General features: G+C 46.7%; 1 protein-coding gene and 1 long non-coding RNA gene across 3 annotated transcripts in view; one reads left to right on the top strand and one right to left on the bottom strand.

Moving 5' to 3' along the window:
* LOC129387926 (uncharacterized) overlaps positions 1-26,323 on the bottom strand; it is a 78,690-nt gene that overhangs the window by 8,375 nt on the left and 43,992 nt on the right. Inside the window, exon 3 of the long non-coding RNA XR_008615078.1 lies at positions 13,520-13,673. This is a non-coding gene — a long non-coding RNA (uncharacterized lncRNA). The remainder of the gene's footprint in view (positions 1-13,519; positions 13,674-26,323) is intronic.
* LOC126543587 (uncharacterized) lies at positions 342-22,257 on the top strand. 2 transcript variants are annotated; one of them, XM_055077697.2, is made up of 4 exons: positions 342-604; positions 18,735-19,054; positions 20,505-20,762; positions 21,797-22,257. In XM_055077697.2, exons 2-4 carry the CDS (start codon positions 18,735-18,737, stop codon positions 21,924-21,926), a joined length of 708 nt encoding a protein of 235 aa, XP_054933672.1. In that variant the 5' UTR covers positions 342-604; the 3' UTR covers positions 21,927-22,257. The 2 variants fall into 2 exon arrangements, with proteins under 2 accessions (XP_054933672.1, XP_054933673.1); XM_055077698.2 differs by having other exon boundaries at positions 343-604; positions 18,735-19,048.

Here is a 26,323-nt window from a genome sequence, read left to right on the forward strand (position 1 = left end):
ATCCGCTGTACAGAGCGACCGCTAGCGGAGGGGGAGGGGAAGGCGGGCGAGCTTTTCGGCGGCGTGACCTGACTTGTAGGTTTCCGGGTCTGGTGCGGCCCGAAGAAGCAAAGGGAGGGAGGGAGGGAGAGAGAGAGAGAGGCGCGTCTGCCTTGCTCCCTTCCCTGCGTACCACCACCACCACCTCCACAACCGCTACGTACCCAACCCTGCAGTGGATGACGACTTCAAGTTCGAGGACGACCGCGCCGCGAGGGGGACGCGATTCGGGAGGAGGAGGAGGAGTAACAGGTGGAGGAGGGCAGGTTGCTTCGCCTCTCGCCCTATAAAAGCATTCGGACCAGTGGCGCTGCCCCGCACAACAGCCGCAACCTCGAGCACGACCCAAAGAACCAGCAACCAGCACAGCAACAGTCACTGCCGTGCCATAGCGAACCAACCCCGGGGGTCCCTTTCTTTCACACCGCTCGAGGTGGTCCTCCCAGGGTCTTCCTGACTAGCCCGGTACCTGATCGCGCGAACGAGAGGACACCCCGACAATACCGCCACCTCCACCCCACCGACTTCAGATCTCGGGACTCGCAGACCCTGTACAAGTGTGGAGGTGAGTGACCTTGACCCTGTATTGCGAGTATCGGTTGAAATTACCGGCGCACTGGATGACGTTATCTTCAGCATCAGCCTCGCCGATATCAGAGAGTACTTCTGGACGGTCCTCGTTGGTGGATTATGGCTTACGGTGACACTGGGATCTTATCGCCGTTGTCTCTAATGGCGAAAGGCTTGATGCCCGCGGACGTCAGTCATGGTGGTGGAATGGTTGCCCCTCGGATGGCACTGGGCCGGTTGACCCCAGATCTGTGCTTGGACTTCGGGAGGTTTGCAAGTGACACGATTCAGTTAACGGTTAGAGTGGTCTCTGGGGCTGACGAGCAACAACCTAGATTTAGAGGGGAGAGATGCTCAGATGGTTTTCTATGCAGCCTTCAAAAAATGGTTCAAAGATGGTGAGAATGGCTCTGCACATTACTATGGCATGCAAACGTTGGCAGTTCTTCTTTGACACCTGCGAAATGGGATTAACATTAGCCTTGCTTCTCGCAATAGTGTTGTATATAAAATGAATTTCAGCTTTCGAATCAACTTCCAGTGATGAACATTTTGACAAGATTTCCTTTGCCACAGTAACAAAAGGCAGCGTTTGTAACCACCGTCGTGAAATACTGAAAGAAATGTCAACTCATTTGAAAAAATAGGAGAGAACCAGTGAGCTTGTGTGTAGGATGGTGCCACTGACCGTGCAGTACATTATTTTAGTGTCCCCAGGGCCCTTACGGCAAGCGTATACTGGCATCAAGTGTCCGTAATCACTTGACTGCTCATGAACTGCAATTTCTGATATGCCTCTGAGATCACTCGAGCCATTAGAAATAACGCCAGCGGCACTCATCTTCAGTTATTTATTGAAGACGATAGTATAGAAAAATTAGAGCTGGTTGAAAAGGAGGACTGCAGAAATAAACTTGTAAACAAAGCAATACTGATCCTGCAGGTCCTGCCGCATATCAGCTAAGAACGAACATTGTAATCCTAGACCTACAGTAATGCCAGAAGGACTGCCGCTAACACCCATGGAAGGCATAAAAAAAGAATGCTGTTTGCTTTACTATTATCGGCAGGATTCTTGCTAAATCATGGTTGCCTCAATTTTGTTCACTGCCGTTAGAGAGGAATAAGTACTAAGAATGAGCCGCAAATATGTTTGGACAAAATGAGTGAGAAACTTAAGCTACACATCCCGCAGAAACTTTGGATCGGTCGGTATGCTTGCGCAAACTCTTTTGTATAAATTAATTGCCAAATCGATGTTATATCTGTACAAGAAAAAGATGATACTTTTTGCTTGCATGCGTTTGCCTGCTGTGTTCATATATTGCATATGCCGCATGGTAATGCCACTGTGTGTTTGTCAACGTTGGCACACAACCTGTCCTTGGGCTCATCACTGATTGATTTCGTTATCAGGTTAACATGTAGTAACGCAGGGAATCGATGTCATATCGCAGTATTCGGAGCTCTGTCATGGCTAAAAGGTACAAGTCATGCGAAGTAGCGGGAATTAGAGTGAGATGCATTCTCGTTCAACATGCGGCCTTTGAACGTTTCTATTGGAAATAATAAGATATCAGAAATGAAATAGTGATATCACAAGTGATGCTTGACACTGCAGTTTTGACAGGTTCTTTTTGTTGTGCACGTGAGAGAAAAAAAAAAACGACGACCAGATCATCGGACACATTCGTTTTACCCAGTAACTCACGATAAAACTTGAAATCTATATCCAAACTCATACACATGCCACTGAAACACATCCCAGGAAACGCAATTTATGGATTGAAGAGCATTACAATAGTAAGCTGAAAATTGATATCTTTATAAGCACTTTCCTAATTGTTAGCACAAGGAAACCTATGCAGCAGCTTCTCACGAGCTCATCCACACCTTACTATACCTTCGTAACTATTCGCAGACGGTGACGTGTGCAGCAGGTTCTGTAAAGGACAAGAAACTTGCACTGCTCTCTTTGCGGTTAGTCTACCCTTTGCTAATATACCTTTTAAATAACAGAGTTAGATAAAAGTCTCCCATCTGGATTAGACCAACACATCTCGAAACACTAACGGTGCCAAAAGAGGCTTCCTGCAGTTCGCAGCGACATTTTCTTTTTTCGAACCAATGGTTGGCAGTGCACTCGCGACGTACAGGCAAGCCATCAAGAAGACACCACTCTTTCCACAAGCAGTGGTCTTTAGGAAGCTCTGGGGAGAGATCTCTGTAAAACAGCTGAACTAAGCAACATGATTTTATGTTACACATGTAGCTTTGTGTCACAGGAAGAAAGCATACATTGATTTCCGGTGCGCCCATACGGTTCTGTAATCCTGAACATACGAAAGGCCGTGTTCGTTGCGCACATGGAAGGCAGACATGAAAGCTGTTGCCGTCTGGTTTTAAGGTGTTGTGTGACTGTGACTGTAGTTGAAATGAACTACAATGTCCACACGCAGGCTCACCTAAACAGATCAATCTGAGGTTACACATAAGATCTTAAGCAATCAACTCACATGTTTTTTTTATATCACTGTTAAAAACTGCACATGTCGCTTTATCAACAGTTAAAAATTACTATTGTTAGAAACGCACGTATCGGCACTGGTGTTGAGGGACCAGTGGGCTTAGTGATTTCTTTCATTCTCACCAGCTATTCAAACTCTAACAAGAAAGCGATGAGACAAAACAGGTGTCCATGATGCAAGTAAAAAAATTGATAGTGATAGTAAGTTGACAGGCTTCGTCACTTGACGAGAGGAAATGTATCTAAATGTTAAATGACTATTCATGACTGCTCTTCGCGCATGAGTTCTTCAGTGGAATCGTTCCGAGCTGTAGAAGTCATCCCATGTAATATATAATAATATAACAACATTTTCACTATATGATTTATTGTTTCGCCGAGTTTTCGTAGTATAGAGCTTAGTTTGAACTACTAAGTAATTACCCTAACTTTTCGCTCAGAAATAATGTCCATGAACAACGAAGCCATGCATTTGAGTATGATCATGTGTCAGAGCAGAAATACACCATTATAACGAGCAGGCTGCACCTAAAAGCGTTTAGTTAAAACGTTTCATAATGTATTTTGCTCGAGATGGCAGCGGTCTTCAGTAGGGACTGTGCCGACGAAATCGAGCACTAGGAAGGCAACAATACGAACGATTTAACCAAAAAATATTTGTAGCTCATGAAGAAACAAACAGAAGACCAAGCATTTGCATTTCACTTGCTGTAACTGCGTTGTAACATCAAAGCTCTATGCTAAATATATGTTGTAACGGACTGGAAACCAAGTATAAATGTGAAAGGGCAGCACCCACAAACTGTAATGAAATAAATTCAGCAAGGTATTGCATGATGTTCTGCCTCTGCATACGGGTCATGTCGGCTTTCGTGAACGGTGAGATGCGTTCAACTGTTATTAGCTTTTAGGAAAATCTTTGAATGGCGGGATTAATTAAATTGCGTCTTCGATTTTAGCTTGGAGCAATGAATGATAGAAATGGATTCGGTTCCTGTATAAAATAACATTGCAGTGTGCTTGTCACGTTGCAAGCAAGCTTGAAAAATATTTGTTCAAAATCAGAAACATGAGAAATCTTTCACGTAGGTGTTTTTTTTTATGAAACCCGATATCAGAACAATGTCGATAGCAAAAAGATCGATAAGAATCACAGTAAGATCGCATGCCCAAAATTATGATAGGAGCATAAGTTTCTTGCAGTGACTTGGATCGCGTCAAGTCGCGATTGGAGTTATTACACAAAGTTTGCGAAACCGTATGGTTGAGCGTGTAAAACTAGGATGCTGTTGAAGTAGTTCCGGTAATTGGCCACATCAAAGTTCACTGACATAGTCAAGTCATCACAACTTGATGACGTTACCTGACCGGATGAACTTTCTCGAACCGTTCACAAAACTATGATTGCAGATGTTTTTCCTACTATTGTAAATAAGAGGTGCATGCAGCTAAAGAAAAAAACAGCTTTGATTTTGTTGCATGTAACTTTATCAGAAAGCTGTGTAACTAGTCTTCTGGCACTCCGTTTTTCGCTGCTCTAACCTGCTTACTAGGAAACGAACGATATCTGAAAATTTTCTCAAAGTACTGATAACAAAAGTTAAGTCCTGCCGCAATATACTCAGTGGGATTAACTACTCTTTAGATATGGGTGTCAGGTGGAAGATCGATGATAGAAGAAAATGACCGGACAGGCAAGGAAAAAAATGTATTGGAATCGTTTCACTGAAATAAACAGAGCTTTTTAGGCAAGATCTCCAGCATAGGAATGAACTCATTGTTACCATTACGGCAGAACAAAGTTAGCACAGTTTGCTCAAGTCTTCGCCAACAAAGGCGTTCGCAGAATGCTTTTCTTGATCAGACCATGTTCATGTATTGGGCCGGAATGACATCTTCTCTGCTCTATGTATAATCTACATAAACAGGTTAGGTTTAAGTACGCTGCCAGACGACGCTTTGACGGTTTATTTTTATTTCTTGGCTCTGCTCTCGTTTGCATATACCCGTTTATCTTAAACCGCCTGTCAGGGCATACACACGAGTAAGCCCCTGAGACATCCTGGAAATGATGACCTGTTCGCGTTAAGAGGCTTACTATAATCGTGGATTTACGCTCTTTGTTGGAATGCCGTCCTGACCTGTGCCTCAATAAAGCCTGTTTCGATCGCGTGTCCCGCTTCCTGTTCGAACCACCACTGGCAGGGCACGTGAATAGTCAGCAGTGATAAATGTTGAAGAACAGGTTTGAAATCCAATATGCAAGTTTGACTTGAAGGCACTGTCCAGGCACATGCAGTGCTGCATCAACCTGAATCGCGCAATGTCACATGTTGCATGAACAAGCAAGGCTCATGCTTAACGGGTCGTTCGCCTGGTTTAATAAAAGGCCACGCTTAACAGAGACTCGTTGCTGGCGGCGCCATATTTGAGGGCTACTGAATCGGGTAGCCCTCTTGCGCGATGAATATAAACTGTTACGTAGGAACTTTATCTTAGCTGTAAGCTTAGCGGCCCGTTACTTATGTCCAATGAAAAAAAAAAGAGCAACATCGCGGACTTCGCAGCGATCTCTCGCAAACTTAATCTCAATATCTGCCTCTTCTTCATCGCCTCAGAACGAATTACAAATTGATATACAATTATGTTGGGTCGCGTGCATTACAAGGAAGCGATAAACACTGGAATGATATTTAGGTCTAGAAACACGTTTAATGTTTCAGGTCACAAAGCTTTCTAAAAATTTGCTTGGGACCTTTACCTAGATCAAGCAAGCTCGATATCAATATGGATCGGTTGCGGTTCAAACCGGAACATGTAGAAGACGGGAAACGATCTGTGAGCGAGACTGTGCCTTGTGTTATCGAAAGACCCTAGGGGGATCTGTTAGGCTAGAAACTTGTTGTACGTTCGGTATTCCTTGTTGCAAAGACATCGCGTATTCAAACCGGGAAGTTTAACTGAAGTTCACCGAGCTAAATTTGGAGAAACTTTTCATTCATGAACAGTCAGTAAAAGGTAAACAATCTGATGTGATGGGAGCCGCGAATCTGCGATGTTGAGTTCAAATTCCGTTGTATCGAGGCGTCTAATGTTCGCGCATCTTCATTCCTGATCGAAAGCGCCTCACAGAATACGACGGTGGCCTTTTCCTCGACAAACAAGGTCAGGCACAGTACCCTAACAACCCAGGATGTAATATTCCCTCTTCCTGTTTGAAATAGAACGCGTAGGAACCGGGAAAGATGAGCACTGATAAGGGCGACAGATTTGCGTTCGTACTTCATGACAAACTTTTAACGACTTGGCGGCGTCTAAGACACTGCAGATATTGAACGGGTTCGCGGTTCTGCTAGCAAGATACTGTCAAAATTGGGTAGTCACCGAGATAATAGAAGTGGCACATACACGTGGGAGACTTTAGAGTGCCCTCTCTCCCCCTTTTTTGTTCGTTCAGTGCTTTGAAAAACAGGAATTACCCAGGACGCGCACAGACACCGATACGTGAGTACCCACGATCGAAAGAAATGGCAGGCATGGTGGTCGCCTGCAGCGCAAGCAAGAAATAATAAAAAAAGCGGCGAAGATCAGACGTCGTCTGCTAAGGTTGCAGGCCGCCCCATGCAGGCAGCGTACAGGTTTTACAAAGAGAATGAAACGTTAAGTCCTTTCGGGTATCGTCTGCGACCTTTTCGTTTTTGCTAGTTCATTACTTTGTGCTATTTTGAACGAAGGGCGACGTTAGAGGCGACGCAAGGCCACGAGCACGTGCCTATAAAAAGAAGAAAAGAGACGCAGTCGAAGAACCGCGAAGGAAAGACCAAAGCAAACACAAAACCGGGTCATCGCTCGGCGACCCCGATCCCGAAGGCGCGGACTGCGCTGACCTTGACCGCCGTCGCGGCAGCCATCTTCGTTCTCCTTTCCACCAGCTTCCCGTTACCTTCCTCTTTATTTCGCTGCCTCCGCGCACCTCGTTTCTTTTGTTTTCTTTTCCTCGGAGGTTCCTAGTTGTGCTTTTGCGCTGAAGACGACGTCGTCTGCGAACCACTCCCTCCCCCTCCTTACCGCGTCACCGACATAACGGTGCGGCCAGGAGGAGCGGCGCCTTCTTGTTGCAGACGCAGCGGCAGAATAAGATCGGTTTGAGGGAGAGAAATAAAGAGAGAGAGAGAGAAGAGAGCGGAGCAGCAAGGCATGGCAAGTCTGATGACTCTGCCGCCGCACCGTGTCCCTCATATCTTTTTTCATTCCTTGATCGGCTCAACCCCCTCTTCCTGTCTGTGCTCGCGTTCTCTTAAGGAGCCGCATCGGCACCGACTTCAGCAGGGACGGCAGGAACAGGCAGCAACAACATCAAAACACCGTGTCTCACCCCTCCCCCCCTTCCCCTTCCCAGTTACTTGCTTCCGAAAGACCGGTCCGCGGTCTTGCTTAGGCGCTCGGCAATGGAAGCTCGCTCGGCCAGATTCGCACGAAGTTCTTCCCCTCATCGGAACGGAATGCAGGTCACCGTAGGTGAGAGGGCTTGCGCACTGGCTACGGCTACGGCACAGAAGACGACGGAATGAGAGGAAGCGAGGGGAGGGAGAGATGGTGTGCTCAAAGCAAGACTGAAGACTAAGATCGCACGAAAAAAAAATAAGAAGAAATGCCGGCCCGGCTCTTCCTCTCGCCAGGACAGGAACAAGCGGTTGTCCTCTTGCAGCGGCGGTCGTTTGGTGTGCTGTTTTTTTTTTATGGTCCCTTGAGTAACAATAACGCAAGCGGTTAAGACATGACCTCTTACTGGTTCTTGCGGATGTTGGAGAGCGCCTCGCGGCGTAGTCACTCCGATATGGCCTGCGCTGCCAGTTTGTAATTATTAGCTACGTGTTTTGGCTAACAGACTGGTCATTCATTCGTCATTATCACCACGCCACTACCTTCACCAATATTATTGTCATCATCATCATCATCATCATCATCATCATCATAATCCTTTAAGTCATGCATAAACGAGTCTTCTAACGGAAACTTCCAGTCGCCCCTCTACATCGTCAACCAAACACATTCTTACAAATTCACTGATCTCATGCTTAGTCGTAATCATCATCATCATGCCGCAATGATCGTGAAATGAATGTTTACTCCTCTCTTTATCGTTACAAGAGAGAGGACGCGAGGGAAAAGCCGCATGTAGCAGCCTTGAAAGCCCCGTTACGCCCCACATGACAACTGTTGGCTTGGCGAGAAAGAGTTTAGGCATCACAGGTTTATACGTGATTGGAATCATTTGAGACACATTCAGAACTTCATCATGCGCATATTATATTTAACCACAACTATCATGTTTGAAGTTCATTGCGAGACCAAGTCCTATCCCAAGAATTTTCTTCAAGTTTTCTCTGGTTCCGTCCAACGATTCCAACCTTAACATTCGAACTCCCCAATACCGTTCATCTGTGCGTCATACCCTCTGCCATGATCAACCTTCCACCATAGGGCGTCTCACGGTCTGCGTCTTATGGCTTCGTTACCTTTACGACAATAGATTTAGCAACATTTGAAACTTGCGGTCGCAAGATCCACTGAAACAGTTTCTGAAAACACCTGGGATACGTTATCCGTGTGGCAAACGAACATTAAAACACAGGGCAGTGATTTATGTCAGGATGCCATTCTTATGACAAGCATCACAGTCGAAACAAATGAATGGCCACGTCACCGACATGACGTCTTGTCACCATATTAATCTGTTTGACGATGCTTTACCAAACAACTGTGACAGCGTTTCCTTCATTTCTTATTGCTTAGCGTTATGCGAGGAAGTTAGAGACGTTTCGCTATACTTCACTGACTGACTGACTGACTTCGCTGCCATACTTACTTCATTGACACTGACTTCTCCTTGACTGCTTCACTGGGCCGTAGCGATCTGTTAGTCTGTTGCGATTCAGTGCTAAACGTTCTAACAAAAAATGTCCCAGTGCATTAAGGAACGTGCAGGTGATTTAAGAAACAACATGAAAAAAGAGTTTTGTAAGCTTAGGAGAAGTCCAGTTTCTCATACATTTACAGCAATATCATAAACGAAATTCACATCACATTGTTATGCGGATTAGAAAAGAAAGCAAACGTAGATGACGGAATTTCATAGCCGTAATAATGTGACTTCACGTCCTGTAACGCAGAGGGTTGCTACTTTGTGGACGTTATATTTTCGGCACCCCATCCCTAAGTTCAGTTACCATCACACAGATTGACAATTATATGTTAGTCGTTTTTATCGTTGTCTTTGGTTTGGAATGGAACAATTTCCCCATGAATCGCGTCATGATGTGTGTGATGCAGGTTCTATAGCATATTCGAGAAGAAAAAAGGCAACATACACGTGAGCAACCATGGACCTACAAAATGATGTTGATTTCTTATGGCCCACTTCGCCTCACTTTTGAGGCAGTACGTGTCCTTCTGAAGTTAAGAAATTTCCACTTTTTATACGAAATAACGGAAGAATCGAAAACAAGGTGATACCCAACTCCTGTAAGCGGCTAGACACGAGAGATCTATAATCCATCTCATTAGCTCCATATGGTGCCGATAAAGCTAAGGGTCGCTTCAGCCAACCAAAGAGGACTTCAAGAAGGGTTCCTCCATCGTGCGCCTTTGATCGTTATCTGCGCGACAGTGCCAGAACAGAAGATTCACGGAACGATTAGCGGCGTACAATGAACAAGTACTCCAGGCTATCAGACTTGTACACGTTACAGAAGAAAATGTCCGATTACAGTTTCTTCACTCAAAAAATGTAGTTGGTCACAGTTGCCAATCTCTGCCCAATGAAAATAATTGAGGAAATACTCTAAAGTAATCGATTACTTCTGCGTTAATCTCCTCCACACATTTAGTAACAATGTACAGATATCGTAAAGAGAAAGAGCTGGCCTGGCACATTGGGTGCGACCTCCCTGCAGCCCTTCGTTATTTATATTTACTAATAATTGCTTTTCGAAAATTTATTTGGTCATTTTCGCTTGTTTTTGTCGTGAAAATATCAGCATGCGACACTGGTTATTAACGTTCTCTTAGGCGAGTTGGCGCTTGCGGAACGACGTGATACTGTAGCGCACAAATCCCGAAATGAAACATCAATAGGGACAGGCAGGTCAGGAAGATAGACGGCACTACTAGTTCGTAATTCTTTCCGTGTTTTTTCTTTTTTTTGCGCTACGATGTGATGACACGGAAAACTCACGCATGCGCATGCGTGGAACTAGCGCAGTGTCGGAACGTACGGACATGTCGCACGCAAGCCTCGCCGTTACTCAGCCTCCTCTTTGAGGCGCAGCCCCTCATTGCTCCTGGAACTTGAAGAAGACGCGCTCCCGTTGGGGCCAATAAAAACCTGTAAAAATAGTCTGCGTGGGTAGTACCTGGCAATAACGTCTTGAGTGGTGGTTGCTATCGAGACATACCATTCATTCATTCACAAAACTTTGTTAGTGTCCTGAAGCCCGGTCTTTTCAGACCGAGCCGGGCCGCGTCCACGTCGGCACCGCCAGGCCGAGCCTTATGGAGTCATCGTGGACCCTCTGGACAGCCCGTAGTTGATCATGATAAGAAGAGCTTGATATCATCTTGTGCCAGTAAAGCCATTTTTTTTCGGGGTTGGCGAGAGTCGACATACCAGCACCGCTTAAATTCGTCGGCCTACTCTGGTGGAGCTTTAACACGAGGAACAGAGATATTGAGCTCCCAGTTTATGCCTGCCGGAATCGGCTGCAGCATGACACGATCTCGGGCCGTTGTAATGTCGTTCCGGCCAAATTCTGGTTCCCTAAATTGCGTCAGCGCTTATAGCTTGTCTCGCCAACAAAGTAACAAATTACATGTTATTGGTTACTTAAAACGTAATTGAATTACAGTGAGCGTTAGCGAGCAAGAAATGTAATCGTCAAATTGCAAGAGTGCCAAAAATGCAATTGATGACAAGTAATTAATTAGACGTAATTCGTTAGGTACAACTCTGTCTCGCATGGAGCACGAAGCTGGCTCTCGTTGCTGATTGCCTGACACGAGCCCTAACCTTCGTTGTACTGCGTGGAATTCGCGAAACGAAGTATACATAATCAATTTCATTTATTTTAGGAAATTGTGCATGGTTTTTATACCTTGTGGGAAGTCTTCAATATTCTGGCAGAACCGCTTAATCGCCTAATGAATACAGCTAATTCGCATGGTTGTGATGGCGCTCCTTTTTACATGGGGACTAAAAGGGACCGTATAACGACGGAGATGTGATTGCACTCTAATGCTTGCGGGCATACCGTGACGACAGCTTCCGTTTCAATAGCGCGAAATGGCGAGTATTTTATCCAGCATGTTGATCTTGCGTTGCTTAGCGCGGTTGCCTCGAAAAATATCGTGCAGGTCCAACGCGATAATGTCGGAGTCAATGTGAAGCGAATCTTTAGTTGAGCGTTTACGTAAATTCTACGCAAGTAATGCCGATGCGTGCAGTTGTGTTTACTTCCTTCCCATGCGACGCATAATTTTGTGCAGTGGTTGGTTACGCCTATAGGCATCCTGAAGGTGACAAGTTGTTCCCGTGGCACACACCCATTCTGGAGGATTAATTAGCCAGAGACGGGCGCACGCCCAGTGACCCCCATCGAACGGCTAAATAACAGAAAATCGAGTAAATCGAGCAAGCTGCTGAATATAATGCGCTATTACATGAACACATTGGTGTGCCTTGGAGGTACCTCTATGAGCTGACACTCTGTGCACAGTACTCATGCACTGATTATTATTATTTTTTTTTTTGATGATGCGCTGAGTGCAGGTACGCTTCCTCGCACTACGTTGACAGTCAACGTACAGAGTTTATCAAAGCAGTTTGCTGAGTCTTGCATTCGTAGCACGTAGAACATTTGTGTATATATATATATATATATATATATATATATATATATACATATATATGGTGGCGAAACCACGAATGCCATTCGTTGGAAAAGAGGCGAAGGGTAGCTTCAGGACCTCGCGTGCGCCTGACGCTCTCTAAAAGCCGAGCGATGAGATGTGCGCGTGTTCAGAGCGATCGACAAAGTTACGCATGGGCACTTACGTGGCATGTCGTATCAAACATAAAAGAAAAAGAAAACAAAAAGAGAAAACGTGAACCGACCGAGCAAACGGTTCCCTAAAACACCTCGTTGCATGCCTATGTAGGATGTTGTCCACAGAGCTTGACGTTTTTCCGTGCTACGCTTCTCTTGCCTGTAAACCGCTACGTACGGTCCCGTTAGCGCCGGTGACCTTCTTATTTATGCGTATTGCTTCCTTTGCAAATTCTTGCACTCGTTGGAGAAGACGCTCGTTTTTTTATCTTTTTGCACTCTGGAGCGACGCGCCGATCCGGAACGGGCGTCACGGAGTCTTGAAGAACAGGCCCAAAAGGTCAGTTACGCGGATGCCGTTTTGTCCGGACTAGATTCCGCGACCGAGCGGTGTCAAAAAAACGAACAAAAACAAAAAGAAACGGAGAAATAATTAAAAAAAGAAGATATCGGCAGCCAATGTGTAGTGCCGGATTTCGGGCAGGATTTCGCATAACGATCGCGCCTCTTCGGGCCCACCCGGATTTCCTGTAGCTGCGAGACGGCGTTGACGGGGCCTTTGAAGAAATGTGTCAACGTGCCGTGAAGCGCGTCCGGGAGTCCGAGTATCTGGGTCAAAACGCGACGTGGTGGGTTTTTCTTTTTTTTTTACTCGAAGTCTACCTTCGGCTATGTACGGGAGCTGCAGGTGCCGAATTTTGTGTTGTGTCTCATTACGCGCTGAGGTTGGCCCCCTGACCGCGGCCTACCACTGCTCGGACGTGTCTTGCGATCGATTTCCGGCTCTGGCGTCCTTGCGCGGAGGTGTGCCTCCAGCCGGAAATAGTTTTCGGAGCACCTGATATGAAAAAAAAAATGAAAGAAACGTGACATTTTCTCGGGACTTCGCAACTCACCCCGGAATTTATTTACTTAATATGTTATTTGTTATTATTTTTCAGTAGCGCCAGTTTCATGTGAGACATGAGCAGGTGGACAGTGGTAATGTGCAAAAACAACATGGTCTGTAGAGACGAAAAAAAGAAAAAGAAAACAGTAGCATTAAATTTACTTTTACCTAAGCTCAATTTAAATATACAAACAGCAGTTAAAGTGAGCAATGCACACTACTGCTTGCAAGTATAGACAAATGTATCAGTTCATAATGGAATCCTAGGTCATTATGAGTAGGAATAACGCAAAAATATATTCATTTGGCTTGTTAGATCTTATGGGGTGGGGTGGGAGTTGAAAGGGCGGTTGCAATTTGGTGGTCGCACGGAAAAATCCGCACACTCACCTTCTCATTTCTTGGGCGGACTTTGATGAACTTCTAGTTGTCTCCCGTATGCCGGGCTGCGATAACTTTCGTCGTCGGGTGTGTGTTGAAGACCACGTTCCCAAATTCCTCTGGAGTTCCTGACTACGGCGTCCATCGGTGCCAAACAGTGGTTCTTGAGAACGCGAAAAATCAATCAATCAATCAATCAATCAATCAATCAATCAATCAATCAATCAATCAATCAATCAATCAATCAATCAATCAATCAATCAATCAATCAATCCAAATAAACGACATTCTGTTGCAAATAATACAGTCACTTTCACCCTGACGTATCGCAATGCAAACAATATTGGCGCACAGTGAACAGTGCTGTGGCACAAGAGACATGTTTATGTACTCGTTTTCTACTAATACTGACAGCTGAGCGGGTTGCTAAGAACTGTTGCTGGAAAAAATTAGGCCAGAAGTTTTAGCACCGCTAACTCTAAGCAGGTTAGAGAGTGAACTAGAATGCGATGATAGTCACGTATCAGCAGCTGCGCGCGCGTGTATTACGGGCCACCACGCACTGTTCTCATTTTTTGAAGTGACGTTTCCCTACAACGTATTTCGTAATAAAATTGCGATTTCGTGCAACCTAGGAACGCGCTCGCGTAAGTTGAACACACCCCGAGTTTTCTTTTAGATACCTCCAAAGTGGGTGAAGTCACGCTTATAATGCTATACAGAAATGCGTGACCGATGATGGGACCAGACCTCTTGTCTTCCAGCGCGGCATCCCAATGTTCCACCAATTAGACCGTGATGGCACGTATGCTTCGTTCGTGCCAAAGGCGCTGTTTTAAACATCTGGCACGTGACCGTATTCTTCCTCCGTGGCAACGAGTGCTTTGAGATGCTATGTTAGACTGCACTGCTTTCGGGATCCACCCACATTTTTTGTCGGACCTAGTCGGACTATAATGCTATCACGTTAAAAAAAAGATCGTGCAGGCCCAACGCCTGCGTCGGAATCAAAATAACGCGAAGCTTTCGACGTGTTTGCGTGGGAGTCATTATCTGTCGCTGACCCCTCTCGTCGTTTCCTGCAGGGCCACCTTCGAACCGCACGCGTGCGGTTGTTCGGAAAATTGCCCTTGTCGCGCACAGGTGCACACATTTCAGTTTATTACGCTTGTGCGGACCCAGTAGAAACCGTGATTTGTGCATCTGTGAGCGACACGTGCGGTGCTTTTCCGCACGACCGCGAGCGTGCGGCAGACGTGCGGTGCGGCGTGCGGTTGCAGAGTAAAGGCGGATTTACGCTCGAGCTGCCCATCGCAGAAAGCCGCACCGCACGCTTGCGGTCGCGCGAAAAATTACACGTATCCAGCACTTGTGCACAGATGACCATTTACACTGTGTGCACAGTGTATACTTTACACACTGTAAACCGAAATTTGTGCACAAGTGTTTGATACGTGAAATCTTTCACGCCACCGCACGAGTGCGGTGCGGTTTGCGACGATGGGCAGCTCGAGCGTAAATCGGCCCTAAGTGGGCCCGCAGCGTAGACGTTCTCTTTCGGCTTTCTGCTGCTTCTCTTGGTCGGTGGTCTGCCTACAGGCACGCCTGATGGTCTCATTTCACCACCATTTGAATTTACACCGCAGGGCTTCCCGTAAACACTTCCATGCGAGCCGCGTTGCCTGGACTGATGCATCAATACTTGAGTGTATTGAATTTGGCATAGCGTTTTGTGCATATGCATGCGTTGTGTGCGAAGTGCTCGAGGCGCCAGAAAGCCACCGCCAAGCAATCCCGGTAGAATATCTAAAAAAGGTTCAGTTTAAATGAGCGCGAAAATTAGGACGCAGACACAAGAGGCTGAACGACACAAGCACCGACGATATATAAAAAGAAATTGGATTAAAAAGGTGAGAGATTAGGGTTCAGACTTGCAAAAAATTCACGCATAAACTACTCTGTGAGCTATCTAAGTATGCGTAAACATCGTGCCACTTGTACACTTCCACGCAGCTTTGTATCATTATCAAGGTTATGAAGCTTGATCGGACCAGTATAAACGAACTGCTACTGAAGATGGCGCAAGGTTAACTTGTGAGGCAAGCAAACTAGCGCAGGAGGCGGTGCCAGGTGTGCTGATGACGTTCCGATCATTATAAGCCATTATCGCTCTTTAGCACCTCATCAATCAGCGTCAAACCATTATCAGCCGCGACGAACTGTACTCCAGTGAAGGCTACGTATGGAACGACTGTGCGGGCTCCTATTTTGAAAGCGATTTGCGATGGGAACACAGTGCGACGAGGGCTGATAGCGTCGTGCGCGTTGTGTTCTCGCCGCTTAGTTCGCGTTGATGCCAGAGGCAGCACGAAGGTTATTTCCCTCGCTACTGCAGGATTTATCTTGACAGCGATTGTCTTACCTGACGGGGGGATGTTTTTACTCGCTGGTTAAGCATACAAATGCTTACGAATTTGAAACCGACCGATAATGACACTCAATTTCTTGATATCAGTATGGTGTCTGAATATGGTCGTGTACGCTGTATTGAGTGTTGAAAGTAACTGAGGAGTTCATCAAGCCTGGTTTATCACGTCAAGAAACACACGACACAGACATTTCGAGTTGTGGGTCGCCTGCTGCGGCTGATAAACTCTTCACAACAGAAGGCGATCGGGCGCTACCTAGCGTCCGACGCACAAGTGGCCAAGCTGAAAGACTTTCTTGAAGTACTTGCAAGGTTGCCCTGCGACTTAGCTTCTGCGTAGTAGGTGGTTTAGATGTTATGCCATTCGCGTAATTTTCGTTAGTAAAAGCACGAAGGAACAAAGACGACAGATGATCGTTCTGTGTGAAACGTTCATCTTGTGTTCTGCTGCTATCTTTGTCCCTTCGCTTTTTTCCTGACAACGATTGCACACCAACATGACCGCTTTGTCATTTTGATGTCGTAATTTTTTATCACGAAGTGTTGATGGTTGTTCGGTCATTTGCAATCGGCGTGCAATAGTGAATACTCGACGCGAGTGGCTTATCAATGTAGTGCCAAGAATTATCAGTGATTTGTGGGTTCCACTATACTGCCAGAACCTTACTAGCACGTCATAATTGCATTACCAGTGCAGGCATTAGTCCTACCAAGAGTCCTGATGATCGTTAGCTCAAGTATCTTGAGTTTGAAACTGTGTGCACATGTGTAGATGTTAACAGGCGCCGATTATCCGAGAGCAGCCCTACGCAGACAAAATACCACCGTAAAGGCAGTAAATTACCAGCGAGTAACTATTACATTGCGATATACTGCTAGAGTATTACTAGCACACATTTATTGCATTACCAGTTCGTTCTATGGTTGATTGGCAAATCGTACGGAATCATTCACTCAATTACTTTGCCATAAAGAATTTAAACAGAGTAAGACGTCAACGTGAGTCGAAATCATTAGCGCAGTACATTGCCGGTACATTAACAGTGTGTCACCAGTGAGCTAGCAGCTAAGTGCCAGTGCATCGTCCATTTATAGCCAGTATAATATTACAGCACTAGCTTTGCATTACAAGTATATTCGATGGTTCTTCTAAGCATCGTGCTTCTAAGCTTCTAAGTTCGCTTGAGGATTTTCCTACTGCATTGTCACGGAGGTTAGCGTTGCACCGAGTTCTTTGGAGCGAAGGCACCCGGAGACGGCGCAGTATGATAACCACGGAGTGCTCGCAACTTCTTCAAAAGCGCGACACGGAGTTGGGCTACGTGCGCGGGCGAGCGCAGAGGAATAGCTGCGCAACCTGGCGGGGACACTAGGCATTCTGTCGGGTGACAGTGTGGTACGCGTCGCACGCATGAGAAACGCCGCGTCGCCGGCGTGAAAGGGATCCCTGGTCCGTGGAAAAGTGGGTCACGGGCGACAAAACGGTGTCCGGGTCTCCCGCAGCGGCACTTATTATAAGAGCTACGATGATGGTGAGGGACAGTGCCCTTGCTTGAAAGGATTACTGAGCTTCGGGCAGCGTGACATTGCAGTCCGGTATGGGAGGCGTGTAAACTTGATGCTCGCTTGGGCGATCTGATATTATTGTTTCAATCCGCTGCAGACGGGCTGTGTAACTGACACAACGGCCTGCAGTGCTTGGTTGGTATTGTAGAGAGCAATTGTAAAAGCGGACTTGAACATATCACGTGATGGTTAAGAACAAACCGCCGGTGGTTTAAAGGGTACCAGAATGGGAATATGCAACGAAGCTTCCTTCATGGTAGACGTTCAGGGTTCGCTGATTACAACGATGAATACAACGATAATAATGACGATGAATGGGGAAGTGAAGTATGTGTAACTCTAACCGCGACCTTTATGTGAAACCATCAGACAACAGGCATCAACCGCTATGGGCATGAGGTACGCTGGCTTACACTCTAAGCGCCACATCTAGCAGACATGCACAAATACCACAGAAAGTGGGCGGAATGCTACTCTCCATCGTTCCTCAATTGGTAGAGCATTGATCGTTTAATGTGCCAGATGTGGACTCGCCTCACACTGGCGGCGAGTTATCGTTTCGCCCACTTTGATTTCCCGTTTCCTTACCTCTTCATTTGAATTAAAGACGTCAGTTAATTTTCCCAATGCTTTCCTTGGTTTGTATGTCTGCTGACTTCACGTGGTCGTAACAAGCAAAAATCGGGCCCCTCACTTTACCTTTTCATTCTTCACTCTTAGAACTAGTTCTGAATAGGTCCCACTAAATGCAACATATTTGCAAAGCTGTTCCGCTTACTAAATGGTACCTACGTAGAACAGATTTACTTGAGCGTCGGCTCTTCCAACAGTCGAGTTTTATGCCACTGTTATTGTACGTCACTGTAAATATTGCTCCCCATAGCGTCCGCTAAGTGAGTGAACATTTTTTTTTTGCAACTATGTTCCATTTAGTTGGCGCGGACCCTATGTGAAATGATATTAAAATGTTCCACTTACCTAAAATAATGCGAAACGATATTAAGGTAGAAGTACAGTCATAGTGACAAGAAGCTCGACTGCGGGAACAGCCGACGCTCAAGTTCAGCTTAATGAAATCTACGTGGAAAGACACTGAGAGCACAGGTTCCGCGAAGCAAGTTGAGCACATTCTCAAAAAAATTCTTTTTTTCACTTCTTCTTAGCGAAACTTATGTGAAACGACACTGAGAGGGTAACCACAACCTGCAACTTTCCGTTCTTCTCTTACAGATGACGTCATCGTCGAGCAGACGCCTCCTGGTGGTGGCCGGAGTCACGCTGTGGCTGGCCTGCCTGTGCGTGAGCGCGTTGCCTAATGAGACAGGTTCGAAGCCTGGCGTCACGGCCAGCGAGTCCGTGGCCGCGCCGGTCATCGGCGGAGCACCGCCGGCGTCTCGGAGAGCACCTCGCCTCGACGAGCGCAAGTTCAAGTACGACGCGGACCCCAAGAAGGAGCTGACGCAGTTCATGAATACCAAGAACCTGGTCAAGACGCTCGTCAAACTCGTCTTCGGCAGTGACGAAGAGAGTGCGGCCACGTCCAGGCAAGGGTGCTCTCGGCTTTTGATTGCTCCATAAGGTTTGAACAAGGGGCAGAAAACGAACATTGGTGTTCTTTCAAAACCTTACTTGAGCTTACTTTTTATAGAAGGGGTCATTATTTTTCAGTCATTCCTGTGACGCCACGGTGGAGTCAAACTTCTTTTGATATCAGCGTCATTTCGGGAATTGTGTCTTGGAGCGCGGAGGCATTGAGACCAGGGTTCGTGGGGTTTTGTGCACGAGAATTGTTCTGAATAATTCTAGCTTTGACTCCAAATCAGCAGGAGAAAATGGGGGCCCAAGCTCCGGTATTCGAAATTCGTCGCGGCCAGACAGCTGCCGCAAAGTACCGATGATTCTGCAAGAACTCTTTATTGGGCAGCTTGAACTTACCCGCAAACGAATACAATGCACGGAATGCCTGAACACCGGCGATGCCGATGGCAGCAGCAGCGTTAGTAACGACGTCTTGTGGCGGTTTGTGCAACTCCAAAGCGCGAAAAACTCTTTTAATTTGATGCCGTTCTCGTCACAAGAAATAAAGAAAAGAAAAAGAGCGCCAGTATAGGCACATTCATAGTTCTGCCTTTGCCGACGCCCTTACATCATAATATTAGTAGCCCGTAGCCCGTCGTTGCATTAATAAATGAGCACACTGTGTTTAGTCTCAACTGCACGAGACGGAGCCGCCAGCGCTACCGCTCACGTTTACGTCTCTGTTAACTCTTTAGCTAGTACGTATAACGTCTTACCCTTCACGAAATACCAGGTCGCCAGGTATGCATATGTGGGAAGCTTAGGGTGCCTCGATAGTGCGTGTTGGTTAAGTTGGGTTAGGTGGGAGTGGGGAAGCGGAACTGGCACTGAGGCACCCTAGAGAAGCGCATGTGAAACCACGTTGGCAAAGTGACCTTGCGGCGTAAAATTTAACTGAAGATGACACAAGGCTGTTATTTAGGTTGCGAACTAAATTTTCATTAATTTCTGGTGTAAATTGTCAGTACATAGCCACATAATCGCTAACACACACACCTATCTTCATTTTCCTTCAACGCAAGAACGGTTCAAGCGCATTGCGGTTGAAGAAAGCATAACGATGCGCCGCTAGAGGGCCGCTACTGCCACGCAGATCTCCGGTAACCTATAGTATTCCATAAAGAGCAGTATTCCAATCTAAAGCTCTGTAATGGTAATACGCAGTTAGGAAGGGCAGCAATTTCCAATGAACTTTGGCCACCTGACGTCGCATCTGACTAAGCAACTACATAAGCAAAAGGATAGAAAGTTGGGCGAGTTGGAACGGCAACATGGTCTTGGATTGTAGCGCGAAGTGAGACGGACAGAGACTGTCCTGTCGGCTTCTAGTCTCTGTCCGTGTCACTTCGCGCTACAATGCAAGATCAAACTACATAAACGTTTGCTTTAATTTGCTCCGCGATCCCTCTGCGCCGCCTTCAGGCAGATCCTGAACCTGCTGGTGACCGTGCTGGACATGCTGAAGACGACGTTCGGCAACCGCGCGCGGTCGTCCACGGCGCGGGGATTCCGCGGTGCGTTGGACGACGCAGCGCTTGCGGGAACGACCATGCTCAAGGGCTTCGTCAAGTCCGTCATGACCAAGGACGACAACTGCATGCAGCGATACCTGTGCGAAGCCAGCCGGGACGCCGTCAAAGAAGCGCACGAGGTCGGCTACCTCGTGGCGCAGTTTGGAGGGTGAGTACCTCGGTCCCGGAACTCAGATTCTGCGCAGCCCCTGACGCAATTACCAAAGAAGGCGCGATGGCTGTCGTCGACGCCTTCTGTGCGTCTTGTCGTTGGCCCAAGGTTGCGGTCAGTAATCAGCCATCGTGAGACATCTTGTTGCATTACGATAATGAGGATTATTGAAATCAATCTGCGAAGCCACGTAGAGGTGAGGTGGTCTTCCAGTGGCGCCTCCAAGTGTTGCTTCCGCAGGCGAGGTAATTTTAGCCGTTCACTGCAGGCTTGGCGTGGCTTTTCTGGCTCGAGACATCGCAGCGCGTGAAGCTCTACTTGCGGAGGTCGAACGACGGCTGTCGTGTAGGGAATGTACATGATTGCGTCATATGCCACGGTCGCCTGAGCCGATAAGGCGAATAAACAGGTACTACAGTAATTGTAGGCCAATTTGGGCTTAAATATACATCCGGATGCGTGTCGGAACGTTACCATATTAGCGCAACGTCGGGCACAGCACACGTGCACGAAGCCAGGAACACGCATAAAGGCTATGAAATATTTGAACTTTCACTACCTAATGTTTAGTAACATTGGGGGGGGGGGGGGGGGTGTATCGTTCTACACAACACTGAATGTTCGTGCTTCAATCCTTTTTGCCCCTGTAGGAATAAGTTCTTTCACTAGTGCCGTAAGAATGTTTCGCATGACAAAGCTGACCTTCGTTCACTCAGTTTGCGTCGACTGCACACGGCAGACGGTGGCTGCAGACAGGGAAGCACAATACGTGGGGGTTTCTGTCAGCCCGTTCATCGTGGGTAGCTTCAAATGCAACAAAAAATTGGATACTTTATTCATTCATGAAATAAGCCATTTCCGGCCACAGAGCAAGCGCTGCCATGACTGTAGAACAGTAATTGAGCTGCTTAGATTGAACCATACTTGCTTTGAGTGTGAGCTGCACATTCCCGCGTGTCACTATAAAACGCGCCTAGTTCTTCCTCGAAACACGCTCGTTCTAATTTATATTCTACGTCTGCTTCTCTCAGGTACGCGGCAAGTTACGCACTGCAGGCCCAGAAGGCGGCTCCGATGACACGCAGCTACAATGCCACCCGGAGCGGCCGCAGCGGCGAGGACTGTTTCAACCTCTACAGCGCATGCAACGAGACCGACTGAGGGACAATCACACGCATCCGTCACCGGCCGGTACCGGTTATCATCGTTCCCATCATCCACCACCACCGCCACGAGCGCCCCCGTGTGTGTGTGTTCTTCTTTTTTTTACTCCTTCCTGCAAGCCTCAGTTTTGCCTGTCCGCGCCACCCACGATTATTTATAGCATTCGCGAAAGCCGCACGACCGCCGCGCCCCCTATACCACGACGCTGGAACAACCGGGGCGGCAGCCGTGCACTTGTTCTCTTCTTCACCCGGTACTCTTATGCACAGCAGACGCACCCTCCGAGAATGACTTCATCAAACTCATTAAAACAACATTCAAAAAAGCTTTTCTGTGTCGTTCATTCACTTTGAGGGAGGGCACCAGTGATTGCAAGATCATCATCGGCATCATTGTCATGATCATCATCCTATTTTTATGTCCACTGCCAGAGCGAAGCCATCTCTCAGCTATTTCCGATTACCACTGCCTTGGCCAGCTGATTCCAATTATGCCTGAAAATTTCTAATTTCATCAAACAACCTCTGGCATCCTCGACTGTGCATGCTTACCTTCACGTGAACTAGATCACCGGTTATCTGTCCTACGCATTACATGGCCTGCCCAGCTTCATTACTTCTGACACTTTCTCGGCTAAGGTGGTCAATCATTTGTTGCAGTTCATACCCAGCGTTTCTGAAGTGCACAGCGTCATTTGGAAACCGTTGAAAGGGTATTGGGAATTAAGTGGGTACGTGAACTGAAATGTAAGAATGTTTCAAAAAAACACCGGCGACTTGACCTGCGAATGCTTAACTTGAGCGAATTGAGCACTGCATGGCTGGAGACGATATCTTTGTAAGAAATTCGATGCGTTTTAGGCCGTAATCCCACGCTCTGAATTTGAGAGCCTGTTTGGTAAGCAAAAACTACAGATAGAACCCGACTGCCGATGGCTGTTTATGTTCATGTGAGCTAATTTTAATACAGACTCGTCCGAAGAATTATTATCATCCTCCTCTTCACCAGTGCTGCCACAGGAGCTGGGGTCCTGTACTGAAGGCTCCGCCCACCACGGGGATTCACTTCTCTCCGTGTTCAATCAAAATAAAGCTTTTTTTCTCTCTCACAGCCTCATCAGTACCATGGGCACGATCTCCAAGAACATGATGATGGGAATTAGTATCGTCATGATGTCCCTGTCATGGTAGGTAATGAGCATCGTCATAATCTTATACATTATAGAATCATAATGGTCACGGCTATTACAGCGCAGTGCCATCGTGTTATGTCACTCCGATGCAAGCAATGAGTACGCATCAGACTAAAGTGACTCGATGCCCCCTTCGCCCTCTGGAGGGCGTCGAGGCACCACACATCAGACGGCACTATGGTGCCACCTGTGGGGCCCTAGTATCGCCGAGACTTCAGAAGCTCAGATTCAACAAAACAACTAGGGGTAGGCATAGTATTGATCTGGCATTTAAAATTATACCGTAGTCGTTTGCATTCCTCCTTGCAGCTATGACGCAGCACTTTTGCATTAATACTAAGCGCTTTTCCAGTCATGCGAAAGAAGTTTTTTTAGTGTGCCTCGATACCACGCTTCTCCGGCGCCGATATCAAGGCACCCTAAACTTTGTGGAATCGCAGCGCCATCCATTGAGAAACGTCGCAAGCATGTTTTGCGATGCGGTATTGCACACCACGCAGGCGGGCTTCCGGTCTTTTTTTTTTTAGACGCCTCGTGGCTACCAGGTCATTGCAGTATCATTGGAAATGATGACGCAAATAAGGCAGCTCGGACGTCAAACAAAGAAGAACGCTGCGTCGCTTTTCTTCTCTCCAGGACCGACGATGAGAGACAACTTCGCATTCTAGCACGCACGCTCTCCTTAACGGTGGTGAATACCGCACACACAAGGCGCACAAGACTGCACAGACTAAACATTTCACTGCAAGTCAGACTTCCGCTCGGACTGCATCGTCGCGAAGCGTCTCTTGCGTATCGGTTGTGGCTGGGAGTTGCCTTCACGAAAGCTTATTCAGCACTAATTGGAATGACTGATAGTCCAGCATGTGATGTTTGCGGATGCGAGGAGAACATTGACAACTTATTGTGCCACTGTCCTCAATTTCGAGCACAAAGACAATCTTTGTCCAACACATTGAGGAAACTAGATGATCGTCCTCTGAGTAAACAGACAGTACTAGGGCACCGTCCCCACCGATCATCGGCTCAGAAGGCAGTGAAGGCACTTTTGTGCCTTCTGAGAACGTCTGGTTTGCACGAGCGGCGTTGACTCAAGTACTGTCCGTGCACGTCTCTATACCCTTTCTACCTTCGTTCTCTCTCTTTTCCTTCTTTCTTCCCCCAGCATAGGGTAGCCAACCGGATTCTGACTGATTAACATCCCTGCCTCCTTATATCCCCCCCCTCTCTCTCTCGTGGTTAGTGCACATAGAAGTATAGGGTATCACTGGTTTTGTAAGAATGAAGCGTGTACCGCATAACTCTTGAACTACATACGCTCAGACGACCTTGGGGTACTCGGAAAAAGCGCACGTAAATGAACGCTGTTCACCGACAATGGTGGCTTGGCATCTCTAGTATACGCACGATATATATATATATATATATATATATACGTACAAGCAGCTGACACACGGCAGGGGTAATTGAAGGTGGGTGAAGCATTCGTCTTGTATTCATAAGGCACTGTGCAAATGCTTTGCGCGACAAGACAATACAATGTGCCGCACAAACGTTCTGGGAATGAAGCACCGCATGGCATATTATTCTTCATACAGAAGAGTTGTGTCTGATAACGATATTTGCCGAAAATGCACATGCGTGCTCATGCTTGGCGGGCTGATGTTGTGTTCCCAGAGCATGCGCAGATATCTTTGTTTTGTCGTTTTCCTTTTTTTTTCCGTCGCAGTACGACATTTCAGTTGATAGTCGATGTTTGCGCTGTCCTTGTCACTCTTTTTGCATCCGCGTTTTCTATACGCCCAACTTTTTAGACCTTGTGCTAAGTTGCCGGAAACAGCCGTGCTATTCGCCACGGCCCAGGACTTATCGCAGACATAAATTACGGCTCGTATTGGGGCGCTTCACGTTAAATGCTTTTCACTGAACGTTGTCGACTGCATCTTACAAGTGAAAGAGGTAAGATGATTCAATTTCTCTTTAACCCTTTGTAGTAAATTAAGAATCTTCCATCAGGCAGTCAGATAAGTACTATAACTTCCTACGAAGAAATAATGGCACCAGTTCTCGTGCACCTGTTTAAGGTTTGATGATTTCCTACATTCCGGAAGAAAAATGGGACTAGAGATTAGCCAGCGCTCTGTCTTGTCTTGTTTATTCGGTTGTCCTGTATATTGCGCAGCAAAGGAACCATTCCATGCAAGCATAAACGGCTCCTTATATAGTATCATTTGGTTGAATGGGCTCCTTGGTATAAAGGTTGGGGGGACGAGGAGCCTTTCGGCAACATTCTATCGTCCTTATTCATCCACCTGGCTCGCACAGCCATCAACCCTTATAGGCAGTTTCGCTACCCACCGCAGTAGCCGTGTGGCTATGGCATTGCGCCGCTGAGCTCCAGGTCGGAGGTTAGACCTCGGCCCCGATGGCCGCATTGCAACGAGGACAAAATACAAAAAAAGAGGCTCGCGTACTCTGATTTAGGTACAGGTTAAAGAATGCCAGGTGGTTAAAATTAATAGGGAATCCCCCCGCCCCCACTACGGCGTGCCTCATAACCACGTGATGGTTTGGCACGTCAAGCCCCAGAATTTAATACCTTTATAGCAGCTTGTCACTCGTATGTACTGGGCTTCGAAAAACCGGCAGTCATGGTTCGAACACTTCCCGTGAGAGTGTTGTGGCTTTGTTCAGTTCGCATTAGCACGAAGCGAGTGGTGTACGCAGCCACGATCTTGTAGATAGTTTGTCGATGAAATGTCGATGTCTGGACGAAACGCCGCGCTATCGCAGAATTATTTCCTGGGTGCTTTGTTTTTGCAAGCTTATCATTTTCAGCCCGAATAAAGTGGCGGTTCACAGCAGCCTTGCGGTGAAAAAAGGAACAAAGGGTTTTTGAAGGACTTTCGAGGCTTTGCCAGCGTATCTTCAAGGATTAAAAACATCCTGATGCGTGACACCTCGAAAGCAGGACGCTATTTTAACGAGCAAACGTTTATATTATTTTATCACACGAAATAATAAAGAAGTGCTCGCTAAGCCTTTCTCGCGTAAACCGTCATCAGCAGTCAGCAGAAATAAGATGGCTCCATACCGGAAATATGCTAATCGGATTGAATTCACTTGAATCTTGGCTTCCATAATCAACGTGCTCAGATACACAAGTAAAATTGACTTTGTTTAGCCGAAAGCCCCACTCAAG

This window comes from Dermacentor andersoni, chromosome 10 (genome assembly GCF_023375885.2).
Source record: "Dermacentor andersoni chromosome 10, qqDerAnde1_hic_scaffold, whole genome shotgun sequence".
Taxonomy (NCBI): domain Eukaryota; kingdom Metazoa; phylum Arthropoda; class Arachnida; order Ixodida; family Ixodidae; genus Dermacentor; species Dermacentor andersoni.

Coding starts and splice junctions, on each gene's coding strand:
- LOC126543587 (XM_055077697.2), top strand. CDS start 18,735: ATGACGTCATCGTCGAGCAGACGCCTCCTGGTGGTGGCCGGAGTCACG. Junction 19,055..20,504: donor GCGGCCACGTCCAGGCAAGG/GTGCTCTCGGCT, acceptor CGCCGCCTTCAG/GCAGATCCTGAACCTGCTGG. Junction 20,763..21,796: donor CTCGTGGCGCAGTTTGGAGG/GTGAGTACCTCG, acceptor TGCTTCTCTCAG/GTACGCGGCAAGTTACGCAC.